This window comes from Lampetra planeri, chromosome 5 (genome assembly GCF_965212315.1).
Source record: "Lampetra planeri chromosome 5, kcLamPlan1.2.h2, whole genome shotgun sequence".
In the NCBI taxonomy this organism is placed as follows: domain Eukaryota; kingdom Metazoa; phylum Chordata; class Hyperoartia; order Petromyzontiformes; family Petromyzontidae; genus Lampetra; species Lampetra planeri.
This window is the reverse complement of record NC_136111.1, coordinates 16,421,346-16,443,134: the sequence shown is the minus strand read 5'-3', so window position 1 is coordinate 16,443,134 and position 21,789 is coordinate 16,421,346. Positions and strand designations below refer to the sequence as shown.

Below are 21,789 nucleotides of genomic sequence, written 5' to 3'. Positions count from 1 at the left end.
ACCCCATGGCCTCCTGTATACCAGGCGAGGTAGTTAACATCTCGCCACCAAAGCACCCTTCTCACGCCACCGAGAGTACACACAAGTGCCACAGGTGGACACACTGAAACGCCACGGTATAAACGAGACACGGAATAGCGCAGAACACGCAAGTACGCGCAAAATCAGTGTGTACGCTTACCAATGTACGCGACATGACACCCGATTAGCACGGTTGGCTACTACGTACGGCGCGAAAGTTCAACACACACACACACACACATGCCAGACATATTATGTGCAGTCCTTTTTATTTACAAGTATTGCGTACACAAATACATTTCAATTACAAATAGTAAATAATAATAATGACATTACACAAAATGTTACTAAAAGTGGCTGTACATGCAACAATCAAAAAACGGAGGCTGCAAAAGCAGTGAGAGGGTGGAGGAGGGGGTTCTGATTTGGGTCGCAGTGAACTGTACACGATGGAGAGTTGGGGGAGGTGGTGTGCAACGGTAAGGGGGGTAGGGAGGGGCAGGGAGGGGCAGTGGGGGGCAGCGGGGGGGCAGCACGTGTTGACTCGGCGATTGCAAATGCGCAACTGCCTCTCGAAGGTCACGTGACTCCGACACGTTACCCGCGCAGCTCCCCCCCCCGCCATGCCTCACGGTTCAGAATCAAGAATCTTTATTTCGACCGGAGGAATCCGATGCGTTACCAAGCTCCTTTTCACAGATGTCCGGATACGGGGGGACGGGGGCTCCCAGCGGATCTGCTAACATGAAGCAAGGATGGGGTGTGTGGGGGGGGGGGTCTGTTCACAGCTGTGGGAGTAAAAACGGGGCTGGAGCGAGGGTAATTTATTAAATAAGTTACGTAAATAAAAACAAATAAAACGGCGAGCCATTTGGACTAGTGCGGAACACAGCTACTAACGGACAGACGTGACGACTTTGAAGGGAGGGAGACACGAGCAGGGGAGGGGGGTCGGGGGGGGAAGTAAAACAAACGAGGGCAGCATCGCACGGGGCAGCAGGCAGCGCAGGAGGGCAGGGCTGGGAGGCAGAAGGAGCGATCGGAGGGGGAGGGATCAGAGGGGCAGGGGGCAGGGATTAGAGGGATAGGGATCGATGGGACAGGGGGCAGGGATTAGAGGGATAGAGGGGAGTGATCAGAGGGGCAGGGGGCAGGGATTAGAGGGATAGGGGGGAGGGGTCAGAGGGGCAGGGGGGAGGGGTCAGAGGGGCAGGGGGGAGTGATCAGAGGGATAGGGGGGAGGGGTTAGAGGGGCAGGGGTCAGAGGGGCAGGGGGAGTGATCAGAGGGATAGGGGGGAGTGATCAGAGGGGCAGGGAGGAGGGGTCAGAGGGGCAGGCGGGAGGGGTCAGAGGGATAGGGGGGGGTGATCAGAGGGGCAGGGAGGAGGGATCAGAGGGGGAGGGGTCAGAGGGGCAGGGGGAGGGATCTGAGGGGAGGGGGCAGGGGGCGTGATAAGAGCGGTGGGTGCACTCCCTGGTTACATTTATAAAAACCATCAGAGCACAGGGGTTTTATTCAGAATCAATTGTCACGTGATGTAACTAACGCTTGTTCCCCTCGTCACAACGATAACCAAGTCTACTTGGGCTACATGAAAAACCACCGCCTTGGACTACAGCTACACCACACGACAGCTACGGCTTCGCCACTCTAGTGGGTCCTCTTGAACACAGCGATTTGGAAAGTCATAATAAAAAAAGAAAGAAAGCTATTTACACTGCATAGAAAGCACTGCAGGTCTAGAGCACTACTGTGACTGCTGGAGAAGCATCGTACAGACAGAAGGAGCTGCAGAGGCTCGCACCCTGCTCGACGTGGCTGCCTACGACACTGGGGGCTCTGCACGGCCTCACTCTCAACACCAGACGGGAAAACAAAACGGCGTAATACACCTGTGAAGGACATACACACGATCACTAAGCACCCTCCCCGCTTGGATACTCCAACGTACGCCGCCACAACGCCAAACAGGCCCGCCCCAATCCGCTGTTGGTCTCGGTCCACTCCCCGAGGGGCGAGGAGGAGGAGGAGGTGGGGCTGGCGCCTCGTCATCACGTGCGTGCGCAGAGGTTCAGGGGGCCCGGTCACCTCTTCAGGCCTTGGCCCCGATAGAGCGCGGGACCAAACTGCGAAGCACACACACGAGCACACGAGCACGCATGCACGCACACGCACACGCACGCACACGCAAGCAGGCGAGGCACGTAACACGGGTAACGTTTAACGTTTGTCGAGTGTAACCAGGTTCAGTAATCGCTCTGCTATCGCCACTATCGTGGTTAGTCAGCGTCCACGTAAACTTCGCTCAGATTCCCTCCTCCCGTGCTGAAAACTTGGTCTACAAGACAGTCTCATCTCATCTGTCACGCTCAACCACCATTGGAACACTGCAGGTCACAACACTTCTGTGCAAATCAGCACATTTGTTAGCTTGGTTAAAGTACTTTTAAAAAATCCGTAAAATAAAATAGTTTGGGAAAAAATTACACCGAGTTAAGCTAAACATTTGCATAGTTTGGTAATGCAGGTTAGGGCCCGTCACTCCGGTTAAACGAAGCAACACTAGGCAACACAGGAGCATGTTGACAACATGATGCGTGGTATGAGGATAGAGGCAGGAGATGTGTGGTACAGGGAGAGAGGGGATGTGTGGTACAGGGAGAGAGGGGATGTGTGGTACGCTGTATAGAGGCGATCCGTTTCGCATGACTCACCACGCTCAAAACGACCAGTAGTGGGAGGAAGGCCTACTTGCCGTGGTGGTCAAAGGGAATGCTCGTCTGTGGCGAGAGCACGGAGACACGGGGAGGAGTCGCCCGTGAGAGGGCGTTTAACCGAGGCCTTCACACTCACACGGCAACCAACGTGGCCGGGAGCACAGGGACATCAGCGGTGGAGAGCGAGCTTTCCGTGTTCGAGGGTGCGGGCACGCGAATGTGAGTGAACACGAGTGTGTGTAAACGCGAGTGTGAGTGAACCTGAGCACCAGTGCCAGTTGAGGCGAATGTGAGTGAACGCGAGTGTGTGTGAACGCGAGTGAACGTCAGTGTGAATTAATGTGAGTGAATGCGAGCGCGAGTAAATATGCGGGTTCGCGTGACATAACGTGGGAGTGAACTTCACTCATTTACCCAGGAAATCCTCATTGAGTCCAAAAGACTCAGGAGTGGCCTGCCAGATTTTCACAGGAGTAGCAGTAGTAGTGGGGGATGACTGCTCTGCATTTTAAGCAACTTGCGAGCAACCTTTTCAAACACAGACGACGCCTGCGCAAAACCGGCCTCCGGTACGTGCCGTCAGCTGCAACAGCGCGTACCGTACGGTCATCGCACCCCCGCAGTACTCACCCATGAGATAACGACGTTGAGTCGCGAGTGAACACGTCGAGCACACGTGTCCAAGCTGGTGTGCGAGCGAGTGAATGACGTTGCGAGTGGACGAGGTTGCGAGCAGACGACGTTCCAAGTGGACGACATTGCGAGTGAATGTACGAGTGGACACATTGCAAGTGGACAACATTGAGAGTGGACGTGAGTGAACGTTGCGAGTGAACGTACGCGTGGACAACGCTGCGAGTGAATGTACGAGGGCACAACGTCGCGAGCGAACACGAGCGTGGCCTCCCCACCTGTGAGGTGGACATGCGCGTCATCTCGGGCCGAGCGGTGAGGTCGGACGAGGATACGTTGGCGGGGGCCCCACGGTGAAGCCTCATGCACACGCGGCGCTCGCGCTCCGTCCGCGATAGCGGCCGCGGGGATGTATTCGCTACGGGGGGGGGGTGGGGGGGTACGCATAGCACCGATTTTACCATGTCGCATGCATTCACCACCCCCCCACCAGTCAGAATCAAAATCCGATGAGCTATGAAGCTCTTTTCACAGATGTCCAGTTGTCACCACCCGTTCCTCACATTCACTCAACACGCATGCATTCACCACCTACTTGCCGACTCACGATCGATTTGTCTCGCCTGACTCCATTTACAGATACTCCCCTACCCACTCAACTCACTCATCACTCCCAATCAGCCACGTGTCACCATGTCCGTGTCCAAATGCCATTGTCTACAAGTGCCATTGTGTGCAAATGGCCCCATGTCCCCATATATCTGTGTCCCTGTGTCCCCGGGTCTCTATGTTTCCATATTTCAATGTCCCCATGTGTCCCTATTTTGTCCATGTACCCATGACCCAACACCATCGTGTTCACATTCCCCCTCCCACATCTCTGTGTCTCCACGTCTCCCGTGTCCCCGTGCCTCCCTCGTAAACACGGTGGCCCCCCCGTGCACCTCGTGACCCCCCCTATCCCCTCCGCGTGCCCATGCCACCCGTGCCCCCCCGTGCTCCCCCCCGTGGCCCCTCACGCACTCGTCTGTGGTCCCGGCGACACGGGCGTCACGGCGTCCTGGGTGCTGCGGCCACGCGGGCCGGGCGCGCTGGGCGCCGCCCTCGCGGGCACCGCACGCTGCATGCGCTCCTCGCGCTCCCGCTCACGGCGCTCACGCTCCGCCTCCTCGTGGCTGCGGCCCCCACCCTGCAACACAGCGGAGACGGTAACGCAGGCTCCTCGCACGAGCTTGACTCACACCCGGGTGCGCAGACAGTTCCACACCGGTTCCACACCGGTTCTACACCGGTTCTACACCGGTTCTACACCGGTTCTACACCGGTTCTACACCGGTTCTACACCGGTTCTACACCGGTTCTACACCGGTTCTACACCGGTTCTACACCCGTTCCACACCCGTTCCACACCCGTTCCGCACCCGTTCCGCACCCGTTCCGCACCCGTTCCGCACCCGTTCCGCACCCGTTCCGCACCCGTTCCGCACCCGTTCCGCACCCGTTCCGCACCCGTTCCACACCCGTTCCACACCCGTTTCAGACCCGTTTCAGACCCGTTTCAGACCCGTTCCCACACCCGTTCCCACACCCGTTCCGCACCCGTTCCGCACCCGTTCCGCACCCGTTCCGCACCCGTTCCGCACCCGTTCCGCACCCGTTCCGCACCCGTTCCGCACCCGTTCCGCACCCGTTCCGCACCCGTTCCGCACCCGTTCCACACCCGTTTCAGACCCGTTTCAGACCCGTTCCGCACCCGTTCCACACCCGTTCCACACCCGTTCCACACCCGTTCCACACCCGTTCCACACCCGTTTCAGACCCGTTCCCACACCCGTTCCCACACCAGTTCCACACCCGTTCCAGACCCGTTCCACACCCGTTCCGCACCCGTTCCGCACCCGTTCCCACACCCGTTCCCACACCCGTTCCGCACCCGTTCCGCACCCGTTCCGCACCCGTTTCAGACCCGTTCCACACCCGTTCCGCACCAGTTCCCACACCCGTTCCGCACCCGTTCCGCACCCGTTCCGCACCCGTTCCACACCCGTTCCACACCCGTTCCACACCCGTTTCAGACCCGTTCCCACACCCGTTCCCACACCAGTTCCACACCCGTTCCAGACCCGTTCCACACCCGTTCCGCACCCGTTCCGCACCCGTTCCCACACCCGTTCCCACACCCGTTCCGCACCCGTTCCGCACCCGTTCCGCACCCGTTTCAGACCCGTTCCACACCCGTTCCGCACCAGTTCCCACACCCGTTCCGCACCCGTTCCGCACCCGTTCCGCACCCGTTCCGCACCCGTTCCGCACCCGTTCCGCACCCGTTCCACACCCGTTCCACACCCGTTCTACACCCGTTCCCACACCCGTTCCACACCCGTTCCACACCCGTTCCACACCCGTTCCACACTCGTTCCACACCCGTTCCACACTGGTTCAACACTGTTTAGAAATCCGTTCCACTAATTTCACACAAATTACTATTTTAACTTCACCATTAAATGTAAAAAATGTTGCGCATAAACAACAAACATTATTAAACCGCAATAGATATAAATCATTAAAAAAATCTCGTCAAGGAACATAAACCATCACGCAAACTCTGGTCATCCTCGCAGTGGCTTTTAGAAAACCATCGAACAAAGACGGGCACCGCATCTCGCGCTTTCAGGTGTGCTTCTATGGCTGTCTAGAACGCTCTTCCTTCCGATATGAAAAAGCCACTGCAGCCGTGCACTTATAAATCATCTCGATTGAAAACTAACTTCTTGAGAACTGCTTTTTGTGTTTTAGTTTTGTTGTACTTCCTCCGCACCTCCGATTAGCGATGTTGGCTACGTACGTTCAACATACAGAGTGGCACCGTAGTCCACATGCTATCAAAAGTGACATCACCCAAAGCCACGTACCACCATTCTTGGTGGGAAAACCACGGATGTGAAGTCGTGTTAGTGACACCACTTCCAGTTTGTGGTTTGAGCCTAAATATATTTTTGGGAACATGGGAAATTATTTTGATCAATACGAGCGCATCCTCAGCGTTTATCAATTACAAAATACAAAAGTCCTTCATTAACCAGAATACATTTTAGGGATACTTGGGCAAAGTGATGTTATTGAGCGCCTATAGTACAAGGAGGCGTCTGCTCGCCGGCGAGCGAGTAACTGGAGGAACCAATCAGTGAGCGCCGTCTCGTCAACCACTGCGGTGCGCGCTGCGGCGCAGCCGGGTTGAGACACGCAAACGCGCCTGCACTCACAAACTTGAGCATGTTCCAGTCGAACACATAGTCGTAGGAGAAGCCCTGCCGGTGGAAGAGGTTGCGGAAGAGCTGCCGCAGGTACGAGTAGTCGGGCTTGTCGTCGAATCGCAGCGAGCGGCAGAAGTTGAGGTACGTCGCAAACTCGGCTGCGGGGACGGCGGGGGGCGGGTGGGCATGGGGCGGCACAGTCACACGCAGCTCGACGCGGGAGCAGGGGGGGGGGGGACGGCACACAGTCACACGCAGCTCGACGCGGGAGTCAGGAGGGGGGGGGACAGCACACAGTCACACGCAGCTCGACGCGGGAGCAGGGGGGGGGATGGCACACAGTCACACGCAGCTCCGTGGGATGGAGTGGCAGGCTGCACACAGTCACACGCAGCTCGACGCGGGAGCAGGGGGGGGATGGCACACAGTCACACGCAGCTCCGTGGGATGGAGTGGCAGGCTGCAAACAGTCACACGCAGCTCGACGCGGGAGCAGGGGGGGGGGACGGCACAGTCATACGCAGCTCCGCGTGCAGGAGTGGGGGGGGGGGGGTCACACGCAGCTCGATGCGGGAGTGGAGGGGGCGGCAACCGTGGCGCGACTAGGGCTAGGGTAACACGAGGTGTGTAACGATGCATCACAGCTTCATCGGGTAAGCGTCAATTCTCATGGTCACAATACGCGCATCAGGCTGTTTAATGGATTTAGTTATTTACATCTGCAGCCAATACGGATTTCACATTCGCCACGTTGCAATATTATAATTGATTCTGTTTTGAATAATGACCAATCATTGCATGAATAATTGTCACATGCCTATCGTCCACTATCTTTTATCATTGGGTTTAATCTTTCACAGGTCTAATTCAGGAAATGTTTGAACTTAATTACTTTGATAAAAGCAAAGGTCAAGGTTCAACAGGTATTTTGAGATTTGGAGGTATCTTGTCAGACACACAACTGGCCAACAGAGCAGTGTGTGTATCGATGACAGCTTTTGAAGTCCTTTTATATTTTAAAGTTCTGCTGGATGGCTAGAACGCGCGGGCAAGTGCACGGTGGTGACATCACACCTCCTCCACCAACCACCCTCCACCCTGAGCCGTGTCATCCAATTCACATGCGTGGGCAATGTTGGTCTAATTTAAAACAAAGAACAGTCAACCCCTCCGCTTACAACCATGAGAAAGATCAAACGTAGCGGTGTTTACATCTGCATGTAAACCACGCATGTAAAAATGTGCGTTTTAATCGCAGAGGCACTTAGCAAAACACCACCGCGACCACCGCCACCACCACAACAGCCGCCGCCGTCGCAACAGCCACAGCCACCGTCAGCACCGTGGCCACTGCTGCGGCCCACGGCAGCGCGTCACTCACAGGGGTATCCCTTGCAGAGCACCTCGATGGGCGTGGACATCTTCTTCTCGCTGATGCGCTCGTACTTTTGGCGCTTGGTGGCCGCCTTGAGGCCCTGCCAGGGCAGTGAGCCCAGGTTGAAGTACATGAGCACATAGCCCAGGGACTCCAGGTCGTCCCGCCGGCTCTGCTCTGTGGCGCAAAACGGAACGGCCATGGCGGGTCAGGGCCCTCACCTGAGGTCGTCTGCTTGTGTTGTGGCCGAAACGTCGTGAGAATTTTATGTGTTATTTTTATTATTTTATTATTTCCCTTCTACGTGACTTTACCGAAAAATCCAAGAATATGAATCCCTGCAGTCACGAAAGCTTTAAATCGAAATGTTGATGGATGATGGAGGTAGAGTGTCGTACCTGTGACCATGTGAATGTTGATGTATGATGTCGTTGTTGTACCTATGACCAGGTGAGTGTTGACAGATGGATGTCGATGTCGTACCTATGCCGAGGTGGGTGTTGATGGAGGCGTAGCGCGCCGTGCCCGTCAGGTTCTTGTTCTCGCGGTAGGGAATGTGCTGGTGCGTGCGCGCGTCACGGTACTTCTTGGCCAGGCCGAAGTCGATGATGTAGACGAGGTTCCCCTTCTTGCCCAGCCCCATGAGGAAGTTGTCGGGTTTGATGTCGCGGTGGATGAAGTTCTTCGAGTGGATGTACTCGATGCGACTGATCTGCTCGCGCACAGAACGAATGGAACTTGCTCAGTGTGCGCCGAGGACTGCGACGGCGTCAGGGAGGGGGCAACGGGCCCCAGTGGAGGCGGTGAGGGGTTTGGACGGAGATGTTAACTCCCTCGCCTGGTATGCAGGAAGTTGTGGGTTCGATCCCTACACTGACGCCTGTATATTTAGAGTTTGCGTGTTTCTCTCCCCATGGTCGCGTGGATTTTGCCTCTAGGTCCTTCCCTCCACATTTAGAATCAACGTCCGTTCAGAGTATTTGGCTGCTATAAATGTCCACGTAATAATAAGCCGCTTCGTGATGGCCTGGTCACTTCTGAAAAAGAGCTACACATAGCTCAGTGGGCCTTACGTCATCAAAAACAAGTCTAGTTTAGTTTTAACGGTGGGGAGCCCCTGTGAGGGAGAGAGGCACCCACCATCTGGTCGGCGAGCAGCAGCACAGTCTTGAGGCTGAACTTGCGGGAGCAGAAGTTGAAGAGGTCCTCCAGGCTGGGCCCCAGCAGCTCCATTACCATCACGTTATAGTCGCCCTCCGCACCGCACCACTTGATAGTGGGGATTCCCACTGTGGCACACACACACACAAAGTCAACGACACCCTGTTTTTAGTCTTTAAGACTGTTGGATAACATGCTGTTAGCGAGCACCCATTAAGGCCAGAATGGTATGGCCAGGATCACGCATCACAACGAGAGCGCTTTTTTCTCCCAAGTGCAGATGTTTACACACCACATTGGGTACTCATTTGAAGCTGAGTTGGCTTTAGGGATGCCCAGCATGGGTTCGGACACCACTTGTAACTGATGTCAACCGTGGCTAGAAATGAAACCATGTCGCCCGGTTCACAGTGCAGCGGATCAACCACTACACCACGACTCCTGCGCGTACACAAATAAAAAGATGCCCTGTAAAGCCTTAACACCTATGGAGGCCGGCACGACACACAAAGGGGGTGGGTGGCCATCACCACACCTGGTCGCCTTTTTCTCCCGAGTGGTGATGTTTACACATCACACAAGGTACTCAATTGAGGCCGAGTTGACCTAGGGGAAGCCCAGGACCGGTCAGTAAAATTGTCACCGATGTTGGCCGTGAGCAGTAATCGAACTTGGGCCACCGGTCTCATAGCGCAGCGTGCTAACCACTACGCCACTGCTCCCCACGAGAACACGCGCACACACGAGCACACACACACGAGCACACACACACACACGAGCACACACACACACACGAGCACACACACACACACGAGCACACACACACACGAGCACACACACACACACACGAGCACACACACACACGAGCACACACACACACAGCCACGGACGCAACGGAGAGACAGGCAGTGCAGCTCAGGGGCGACCAGTGTCGGGTTCAGTTGACCGGTGCAACACGCATGACCCGTGCGTTGGTAAGTACACGTTCTTCCTGCGTCTGCTGTACAGGGCAGGAGGGCCTAGGTATCGAGTTGGGGCCTTGCGTTGGTAAGTCCACGTTTCTCCTGTGTGTGCTGCATAGAGCAAGACGCCCTGCGCTGCTGAAGCGCGGCAGGGAGGCAGCCGCACAGCTGCGGGGATTGACGCGAGTTTGAAAACAAGCCCAGCCTCAAATGCCATCAGCCCCCGCAGTGACGGGGTAGGGGGGTAGGGGGGTTGGGGGGATAGGGGGTGAGGAGTGGGGTGGGTGGTCTAAAGGAGGCAGAGCACTCCCCCCTCCCTTGCTGAATTCTTACTCAACATTTGTCTGTCTGCTTAAAAACAACGCTGTTGTGTCCCAGTTGCGTTTTAGTATTCCTACAGCCTGTCAGCAACAAGGTCACGCTGCAGCGCAGGATGTCATAATCCAATCCGCGTCACCGAGGTCTTTTGTGTTAAAGCGCGATTGCCAGGCGGAGATTCCTGTCGCGTTGCCCAACAGAGACCACTGGGGACGGATGCAGAGTGGATGGGTGTGGAGGGGGTGGAGAGTAGTGGGGTGGAAATGGGTGGGGAGCGGAGGGGAGTGGAGCGGTGCAAGGGTGTGGGCAGATGCGAGGGTGTGGGTAGCATAGTGCAACGGTTAGCGCGCTGCGCTATGAACCCGGAAAAGTCAACACCAGTGACGATTATCTGAATTGGTCCTGGGCCTCCCCTAGGTTGCCTCGGCCTCAAACGAATACCTGGTGCGACGTGCAAACATCACCATTGGGGAGTGAAAGGCAGTTCGGTGTGGTGCTGGCCACCAACCCCTTCGTGTGCCATGCCAGTCTTCAAAGGTGCTCGCTAACAGCACTCGCCCCAACAGTAAATTAAGGCTACACGGGGATATTCGTCTTTGTGGGTGGTGTACCTCCACCCTGCATCATCTTGTAGAACTTGCTCTCGATGTGCAGCTGCGGGTGCTTGGTTTTCACGCACTCCAGCTTGATGGCCACCTCCTCCCCCGTGGCGATGTTGGTCCCTGCGAACAAGGAGGAGAGGAGACCAGCCCGCGCACCAGTTACCGACGAGCGTCCGCGCACGCCACCCGCCGGGCACGCGGCAAACGCGTGCAGCCAGTGACAGACCGGTCCACTGACCCTCAGAATCGGCCCAGACATTTGTAAGCACAGCGGGGCTCAAATTCGGGCTATGGACAATGTTTTCTTATTGGGTTGTGCGACAAACTGTGGACTCGTAGCTAGATGTGGGATGTGACGACGTATTAGCGTAATTTTGCCGTGCGATCTCATTAGCCGATTGGGGCTGGCCCAAAAAACAAATGGGCCGGTGAGGAAGAATATTTGTAGCTGCCAAATATGGGATTTGATGCCAACTGAGAGCATAAATAAGTAATGAAGCGTACACATTAGAGGTAATAACATATATTTTTTTTATTCTAATCACATTTGCCATTTCCCCACACAGAGCAGTCCACCGGCCCTCAGAATGGACCGGCCCTCCGGGAATTTGTCCGGACTGCTGCCCTATGGCCAGTCCAAGCGTACATGTGGCCACCGCCGATTCAACACGGGAATGTGGGACACGGCAACTCCTCCACCCTCTCCACAACCACGCCGGTGCTCGGGGAGACGTGATGGGGTGGAGTGTTCGAACACATGGTGGGAATGACAGTAAACCCCCCCCCCCCAACCGTTTATCAATAATAATAAATTGTGATTGTTTACCCATTCAGACTCACTCGTTTTTCAGTCGTGTTTTTTTCGCGCTCGGGAGCAATGTTGCTGCTGTGTGCAATCCCAATTGTGTAATTTAACAGGTAATTTTTCAGCATTAGCGATGTCATGCGGCCAACACTAGTTACAGCGTATGTAGTTTTATTTTAGCTACGGATAGAAACCGGAGAACCTGGAGGGAACTATAACAGAACCGAGAGAGAACATACAGGCTCTACAATGAAAAGTTCCCCAGTCAGGAGTTGAACCCAAGAACTTATTGCTGTGAGGCACAATTGTCACCAAGCTCCAGGTTCAGTAGGAGAGCCTCCAACCTCATTTTATAGAGTGAGCAGCAATTACCAAGTCATCAACATAAATAAAATATTGTTCATCAACAGGGAGCCATCCATCAACCTCACCGAGACATCAATCAGCCTCCCACTGTATCTATACCAGATGTAAATTCCTCTGGTAAAGCCATTAATTCTCAAACTACGTGGTCAAGAAATGTTAAATAGTGTAGGGGCCAGAGGACATCCCTGTTGTACCCCAAGGTAAAAATAAATGGCTACGACACCCAGAAAATGCAGCTTTGCCCGGGCCTGCCTACCATCATAAAGGTCCTTAATAATCGTGAGTGCTGGTCAGGGACTGTGAGAATATTAAAATGTGATTTTAAAAATGATTTGAAATAAAAGTTAATTTGAATACAACAGGCTGAATTAGAAAATATATTTTTTTAAATAATCTTAATTCAACTAAGATTTAACATGAAGTCGAATATTCAGTACATCCCAACGAAATACACACCTCAATAGTCACCACACACCCTCAATACCAGTGGCTGGACATGGGTTACAAACATTTGTCTTTATTACAAAATTACATATACTGTGTACGAATGAAATTAAATAAAAATGTTTTAAGCAGCAATGCAGATATGAGCAGTGGATGAGTTCAGGTTTTTGAAAAAAATCGATTTGCATTTTTTCAAATCAGAATTTCTGATTTTCAGATCACATACGCTACGTACCGGTTAAACCTGAATTTTGTGCTGACAAAAGTGACGTCTCCCAATGGCAAAGCAGCACACCACGTGAGATGGAGAAAACCTTGCACGGGACGTCGGGAATGCGCCGTGACTTGCTCCGACGTCGTTACATTTCCGGAAAAGGCCCAAAGAATGACGTTTTCCTGATCATCTGAAATTTGGTTTCTCGACGCTATATTTGGATTTTTATTTTTTTGTGCAGGTTATGCCGAAAATCAACAACACATCCCTAGCAGTCACCTAAATTAAATTAAACTGTATTGGCAGTGGTGCGCACAAGCACCATGAACAGAAACCTGACACTTTCATCATGACCAACACTACCCTAAAAGGAAAACAACACATAACAGGCGACGTTTCGGGCAATGGCTCTTGTTCATAGCAAACATTTATTACAATTATTATTGTTATGATGACAACAAATGAGGGTGACGTTTCTCATCACAGCGTTTCCATAACAGCGGCACAGGGGATCAGTGAGCTCAGTGCTCCCACTATCCCCGTTCCAGAGTCAATTTACTCCTCGATAGCGAAACCCCCCACAGAGCAAGCAGCTCAGCCCTGAGTGCAGCCACACGACCCCAGAGTCCCCGGGTGAGCTGCCCCTACCACCCTAGTCCCATCACCCCCCCACTCACATTGCCACCTGCTCCACACACACATACACACAGGCCACTACACATTCACACACACACACAAAAGACAAAGATCCCCCTTTATAGCCTTGAACAGACTGTTGGAGCAAGTGTTGATAGCGAGCATTTATGAAGGCCGCAACAGCACACGAGGGGGTGGGTGGGGAAAGCACCACGTTCGTCCCCCTTTGTCTCCCCAGTAGCAATGTTTACACACCAAACCAGATACTCATTTGAGGCCGAGTGTGTGGAGGGGCCACACACACGCCACTCAACACAACACACAAACATACAATGACACTGTGATGTGTCATTGTATGTCAATTGTTGTGTCCGTGTTCTATAATTTCATCTCTCCGTGTTGATGTTTGGGTCCTCCATTTGCGTCTCTTGTTTGCGTGTCGTTGACGTTGCGTCGGTGCTCGATGCTCGTGGCACTGCGTGTCGATATCTGTGTTCAAGGGTTGCGTCACTGTGTGATGAGGTTGAGTGCACCCCCCCCACCGGAGTCCCTGAGTGCAGCCTACTGAGAAGAGCTCCCGCATAGCAGCCCTGCCCAATGACCCCCACCCCACATTGCCGCCTGCTGCTGCTGCTGCTACCGCCGAGAGGGAACGTGTGGAGGACGGTGGTCCGCTGCAGTGTAGGTCGTTGCCAAAAAGACAAATATCCCCCGTATAGCCGAAGCGGACTATTGGGGCAAGTGCTGTTAGCGAGTAGCACCTATGAAGGCCGGCATGGCACACGATGGAGTGAGCGGACAGCACAAAGTGCGGCCGGCCGCCTTTCTCTCGCTTAGTGGCGATGTTTACACATCGCACCAGGTACTCATTTGAGGCCGAGTCGACCTATGGGAGGCCCAGGATTGGTGCAGATAATCGTCACCCGGGTTAACCGCTGCACTACGGCTTCTCCCATGCCACACACACATAGAAAAATTCACACCACGCCACCCAAGATACTCCAAACACAATCATTATTCCAGTGTAGCATAAGCTGTTGGGGCGAGGGCATGTAAACGCCAGCATGGCGCAGGAGGAGGTGGTGTGGGCAGACCAGGCCGAATTTGTCTCCCCCAGTGCTGATATTTACACACCACACCACGTACTAATTTAAGGCTGAGTAACACCTAGGAAAAGCCTGGGACCGGGGACCAGTTCAGATATTCATCCACTGGTGTTAGCCATGGCCAGGAATAGCACCTAAGGACACCTAGTTTGTAGCGCAGGGCACCAACCCCTGCAGGGCACCAACCCCTGTGCTACCACCACTCCTTACGGAGAAGATATTCCACACGCACGCACGGGCCAGACCACACACACACGTTAGCCACTCCACACACAAACGTGGGCCACTCCACACACACGCAGTCCACTCACCACGTACTTAAGCATGAGAGAGCGGCAAGGCCCCCCCCCCGCCCGAGAAGGATTAGAACACAAAGCAATGTAGCGACAGCACCGGCCCGACCAGCTGAGCGACCTGCCCTTTACGTAACGAACCCTGGGCTGGGCAGCCCCCACCGCCCACATGTTTGGGCCACATGGGGGTGGCTGTTGCTCCCGGTGGAGGCCGGCAACTGGTGTCGGCCTCGTGTCCACGCCGTCGTCTGTGTCGTGCCGATGTGCGTGTGTGTGTCGGCCTCTGTGGATGAGGCTCGTGAAGGACGATACTGGGCAGTTGGAGGCAGTCGCCCTCCAATAACAACAGAGGGCGGAGGAGCGACGCTCACAACAACGAGCGGAGCGCCGGGTGGCTAAAGCACAGCAAGTTGGCACAGTAGGGGGCACAGGTGGTGCATCAGCCAGTCATCTCAGTCAGTCGACCCGTGGCACTTGGGTCTGCCCCGTGACCTCCTGCCAGCGGGCGTTCGACACTTCACGTGGCCTCAAGGTGCACATCGCCTGGCACAAGCGTCGTGGTGATGTCACCGCCACTTAGTGGCAAATGGCGGTTGTTGTTGTTGTGTCGCTGCGTTCTACGATGACGATCCATTCTATAATTTTTGTATTTTACCAGGTAAACACCACTGAGCGACCTGGCCACAAATGACAGCTCAACGAAGTGGCTTATAATGTGGAAATGTACAGCAGCCAAATACTGTGAACACACATTGATTCTAAATGTGGAGAGAAGAACCGGAGGACCCGGAGAAAAATCCACGTGACCAAGGGGAGAAACACACGCAAACTCCAAATATACATGCATCAGAGTCAGGATCGAACCCACGACCTCCTGCATTCCAGGCAAGGGAGTTAACATTTTGCTACCCCCATTACACGTCACTGTGGTGATGCCTGTGTCCTGTTGAATGCGTCACCCCGTGTGATGATAATTTGTCACCATGGCGTGTTGATGTTTGTGTCGCCATGTTGTGTTGATGTTTGTGTCACCATGGCGTGTTGATGTTTGTGTCACCATAGCGTGTTGATGTTTGTGTTACTGTGGTGTGTTGATGTTTGTGTCATCGTGGTGTGTTGATGTTTGTGTCACTATGGTGTGTTGATGTTTGTGTCATCGTGGTGTGTTGATGTTTGTGTCACTATGGCCTGTTGATGTTTGTGTCACCATGGCGTGTTGATGTTTGTGTCACCATGGCCTGTTGATGTTTGTGTCACCATGGCGTGTTGATGTTTGTGTCACCATGGCGTGTTGATGTTTGTACTCTGTGACTGTATCGGTGCGAAAGAAGTTCCACGTGATAAGCCACTTCTTTGAACTATTATTTGTGGCCAGGTCGCTCCTGGAAAAGAGCTGTATAGCTCAGTGGGCATTACCTGCTAAAATAAAAATAGTTTCTAGTGAAAAATACGTTTTGTTTTATAATGTTCTATCATTGTCTCACTGCGGTGTGATGATGTCTGTGACACTTGTGATGATGATGATGGCTGTGTCACTGTAATGATGATGATGGCTGTGTCACTGTGATAATGATGATGATGGCTATGTCACTGTGATGATGATGATGGCTGTGTCACTGTGATAATGATGATGATGGCTATGTCACTGTGATGATGATGATGGCTGTGACACTGTGATGATGATGGCTATGTCACTGTGATGATGATGATGGCTATGTCACTGTGATGATGATGATGGCTGTGACACTGTGATGATGATTGTGTCACTGTGATGATGATGTCTGTGACACTGTGATAATGATGATGGCTGTGACACTTTGATAATGATGATGGCTGTGACACTTTGATGATGATGATGTCTGTGACACTGTGATGATGATGATGGCTGTGTCACTGTGATGATGATGATGATGATGGCTGTGTCACTGTGATGATGATGATGGCTGTGTCACTGTGATGATGATGATGGCTGTGTCACTGTGATGATGATGATGATGGCTGTGTCACTGTGATGATGATGATGGCTGTGTCACTGTGATGATGATGATGATGATGGCTGTGTCACTGTGATGATGATGATGGCTGTGTCACTGTGATGATGATGATGGCTGTGTCACTGTGATGATGATGATGATGGCTGTGTCACTGTGATGATGATGATGGCTGTGTCACTGTGATGATGATGATGGCTGTGTCACTGTGATGATGATGATGATGGCTGTGTCACTGTGATGATGATGATGGCTGTGTCACTGTGATGATGATGATGGCTGTGACACTGTGATGATGATGATGATGGCTGTGTCACTGTGATGATGATGATGTCTGTGACACTGTGATGATGATGATGGCTGTGTCACTGTGATGATGATGGCTGTGTCACTGTGATGATGATGGCTGTGTCACTGTGATGATGATGATGGCTGTGTCACTGTGATGATGATGATGGCTGTGTCACTGTGATGATGATGATGATGGCTGTGTCACTGTGATGATGATGATGATGGCTGTGTCACTGTGATGATGATGATGATGATGGCTGTGTCACTGTGATGATGATGATGGCTGTGTCACTGTGATGATGATGATGTCTGTGACACTGTGATGATGATGATGGCTGTGTCACTGTGATGATGATGGCTGTGTCACTGTGATGATGATGGCTGTGTCACTGTGATGATTATGGCTGTGTCACTGTGATGATGATGATGGCTGTGACACTGTGATGATGATGATGGCTGTGTCACTGTGATGATGATGATGGCTGTGACACTGTGATGATGATGATGGCTGTGTCACTGTGATGATGATGATGGCTGTGTCACTGTGATGATGATGATGGCTGTGTCACTGTGATGATGATGATGGCTGTGTCACTGTGATGATGATGATGGCTGTGTCACTGTGATGATGATGATGATGGCTGTGTCACTGTGATGATGATGATGGCTGTGTCACTGTGATGATGATGGCTGTGTCACTGTGATGATGATGATGGCTGTGTCACTGTGATGATGATGATGGCTGTGTCACTGTGGTGATGATGATGGCTGTGTCACTGTGACGATGATGATGGCTGTGTCACTGTGACGATGATGATGATGGCTGTGACACTGTGATGATGATGATGGCTGTAACACTGTGATGATGATGATGATGGCTGTGACACTGTGATGATGATGATGGCTGTGTCACTGTGATGATGATGATGTGTCACTGTAATGATGATGATGGCTGTGTCACTGTGATGATGATGGCTTTGTCACTGTGATGATGATGATGGCTGTGTCACTGTGATGATGATGGCTGTGTCACTGTGATGATGATGATGGCTGTCACTGTGATGATGATGGCTGTGTCACTGTGATGATGATGATGGCTGTCACTGTGATGATGATGGCTGTATCACTGTGATGATGATGGCTGTGTCACTGTGATGATGATGGCTGTGTCACTGTGATGATGATGGCTGTGACACTGTGATGATGATGATGATGGCTGTGTCACTGTGATGATGATGATGATTGTGACACTGTGATGATGATGATGGCTGTGTCACTGTGATGATGATGGCTGTGACACTGTGATGATGATGATGGCTGTGTCACTGTGATGATGATGATGATGGCTGTGTCACTGTGATGATGATGGCTGTGTCACTGTGATGATGATGGCTGTGTCACTGTGATGATGATGGCTGTGTCACTGTGATGATGATGATGGCTGTGTCACTGTGATGATGATGATGGCTGTGACACTGTGATGATGATGATGGCTGTGTCACTGTGATGATGATGATGGCTGTGACACTGTGATGATGATGATGGCTGTGTCACTGTGATGATGATGATGGCTGTGTCACTGTGATGATGATGGCTGTGTCACTGTGATGATGATGGCTGTGTCACTGTGATGATGATGATGGCTGTGTCACTGTGGTGATGATGATGGCTGTGTCACTGTGACGATGATGATGATGGCTGTGACACTGTGATGATGATGATGGCTGTGACACTGTGATGATGATGATGGCTGTGTCACTGTGATGATGATGATGTGTCACTGTGATGATGATGATGGCTGTGTCACTGTGATGATGATGGCTTTGTCACTGTGATGATGATGATGGCTGTGTCACTGTGATGATGATGGCTGTGTCACTGTGATGATGATGATGGCTGTCACTGTGATGATGATGGCTGTGTCACTGTGACGATGATGATGGCTGTCACTGTGATGATGATGGCTGTATCACTGTGATGATGATGGCTGTGTCACTGTGATGATGATGGCTGTGACACTGTGATGATGATGGCTGTGTCACTGTGATGATGATGATGATTGTGACACTGTGATGATGATGATGGCTGTGTCACTGTGATGATGATGATGATGGCTGTGACACTGTGATGATGATGATGGCTGTGTCACTGTGATGATGATGATGGCTGTGTCACTGTGATGATGATGATGGCTGTGTCACTGTGATGATGATGATGATGGCTGTGTCACTGTGATGATGATGGCTGTGTCACTGTGATGATGATGATAGCTGTGTCACTGTGATGATGATGATGGCTGTGTCACTGTGATGATGATGGTGGCTGTGACACTGTGATGACGGCTGTGTCACTGTGATGATAATGATGGCTGTGACACTGTGATGATGATAATGGCTGTGTCACTGTGATGATGATGGCTGTGACACTGTGATGATGATGATGGCTGTGACACTGTGATGATGATGGATGTGACACTGTGAAGATGATGATGGCTGTGACACTGTGATGATGATGATGGCTGTGACACTGTGATGATGATGATGGCTGTGACACTGTGATGATGATGATGGCTGTGACACTGTGATGATGGTGGCTGTGACACTGTGATGATGATGGTGGCTGTGTCACTGTGATGATGATGATGATGGCTGTGACACTGTGAAGATGATGATGGCTGTGACACTATGATGATGATGATGATGGCTGTGACACTGTGATGATGATGATGGCTGTGTCACTGTGATGATGATGGCTGTGACACTGTGATGATGATGATGATGGCTGTGACACTGTGATGATGATGATGGCTGTGTCACTGTGATGATGATGGCTGTGACACTGTGATGATGATGATGGCTGTGACACTGTGATGATGATGATGGCTGTGTCACTGTGATGATGATGATGGCGGTGACACTGTGAAGATGATGATGGCTGTGACACTGTGATGATGATGATGGCTGTGACACTGTGATGATGATGATGGCTGTGACACTGTGATGATGGTGGCTGTGACACTGTGATGATGATGATGGTGGCTGTGTCACTGTGATGATGATGATGGCTGTGACACTGTGATGATGATGGTGGCTGTGACACTGTGATGATGATGATGGCTGTGTCACTGTGATGATGATGATGGCTGTGACACTGTGATGATGATGATGGCTGTGACACTGTGATGATGATGATGGCTGTGACACTGTGATGATGATGATGGCTGTGACACTGTGATGATGATGATGGCTGTGACACTGTGATGATGATGATGATGGCTGTGACACTGTGATGATGATGATGATGGCTGTTGTGATGTCTTCTGGGGTGTGTGTCTCACCCAGGTAAATGTCACCAAAGGAACCGCTTCCGATCTTGCGCCCAAGGCGGTATTTGTTACCGACCCTGAGCTCCATGTTTCTCTGTCTCCTACAGCGGAGACACGCGCACGGAGACAAAACTGTGATGTGCCAAAAAGAAACGGAGGCAAGTGCACATAAACAGCAGCGAAATAATGACATATAAACATACATATGATACAGACACACAAAAACACAGACACGCGCGTTTAAGTTCCCACGAAAACAGACACACGCAGATATATACACCCAGACACACAGCCAAAAACAGATGACGCAAAGGCATAAAACACACAACTATACGGAACACAATCAAATACACACCCATTAATAGAGAGTAAAATACACTCATGCAGAAACACACACACACACGTAAAGACACGCAGAATCACGGAAACACAAAATACACATATAGGCAGAATACACACAAAAATATACAACCACACAAAAACAAACGTATGAAGCGAGATATACACACACTCACACAAAGACACACAAAAACACAGGCACACACACAAACACACACGCCTACAAATACACGAACACAAACACACACACACACACAGACGCACACCAAGGCACACAAACTCACGTAAACATCGACACAAATACACCCATCCACTGGATATACAAAATGACACAAACACACACAACAAGGCGCTCATCCGCGCAGACTCCATCACACAGCGACGACGCTCGTACCGACACACAAATAAACACGCGCTCACCCTGACACTCAAACGCGACACCCCGACACACTCGCCGACGACACTCGCCGCTGACACGAGCCGCCCGCACACTCGCCGACACTCGCTGCTGCTGCTGTCACGGGAGAGGAAAACGGCCTCGTCTCTGCCCGTCTCCTTCGCCGGTGGGGCATCGCGATTTTTTCACCGCAGATTTTCCTCACCTAAGTGCGTCGCGAGGAGGAAATATCCGCGTGGACGTGACCGTGGCACGGCGAGGGGCGTGCTCCGCGCGATCCGGGGCGGCTACTGCGGGCGGCGGCGTCGCGATGCCACGGATTGCGCGGGGTCCATGGAACGGGCGGCCCTCACGACGCCATTATTTACCTCCACTCCTGCGCGTGACGTCACGCGGAAGAACAATGCACGGGCCCGGATGCGGGAGACGTCACCATGGGCGACGGAGAGCCCTCGCGCGCGGGCGACGCGGTGGCGTCATCACGTCGACGGCGCGCGCACGCGACCCTGTCGATAGTGTCACGACGGAGCTCGCGAC

At 52.4% G+C, this 21,789-nt stretch overlaps 1 protein-coding gene across 1 annotated transcript; it reads right to left on the bottom strand.

The window, feature by feature from the left end:
- Positions 1-273: 273 nt before the first annotated feature.
- LOC144719025 (casein kinase I) lies at positions 274-21,684 on the bottom strand. The gene is made up of 11 exons (XM_078594750.1): positions 21,458-21,684; positions 20,529-20,617; positions 11,055-11,165; positions 9,143-9,291; positions 8,486-8,714; positions 8,009-8,179; positions 6,637-6,785; positions 4,397-4,562; positions 3,652-3,791; positions 2,738-2,803; positions 274-2,149 (listed from the first exon to the last, which is right to left on the bottom strand). Exons 2-10 carry the CDS (start codon positions 20,602-20,604, stop codon positions 2,771-2,773), a joined length of 1,224 nt encoding a protein of 407 aa, XP_078450876.1. The 5' UTR covers positions 20,605-20,617; positions 21,458-21,684; the 3' UTR covers positions 274-2,149; positions 2,738-2,770.
- Between the last annotated feature and the right edge of the window lie 105 nt (positions 21,685-21,789).

Bases quoted from the DNA above. Each gene is read 5' to 3' on its own strand.
- LOC144719025 (XM_078594750.1), bottom strand. From the start codon at position 20,604: ATGGAGCTCAGGGTCGGTAACAAATACCGCCTTGGGCGCAAGATCGGA. The intron at 6,786-8,008 runs GTGAGTGACGCG...CCGTCCCCGCAG, and splicing joins GCTCTGCAAGGGATACCCCT to CCGAGTTTGCGACGTACCTC. The intron at 4,563-6,636 runs GTGAGTGCAGGC...GCTGTGTTGCAG, and splicing joins ACTGGAACATGCTCAAGTTT to GGTGGGGGCCGCAGCCACGA.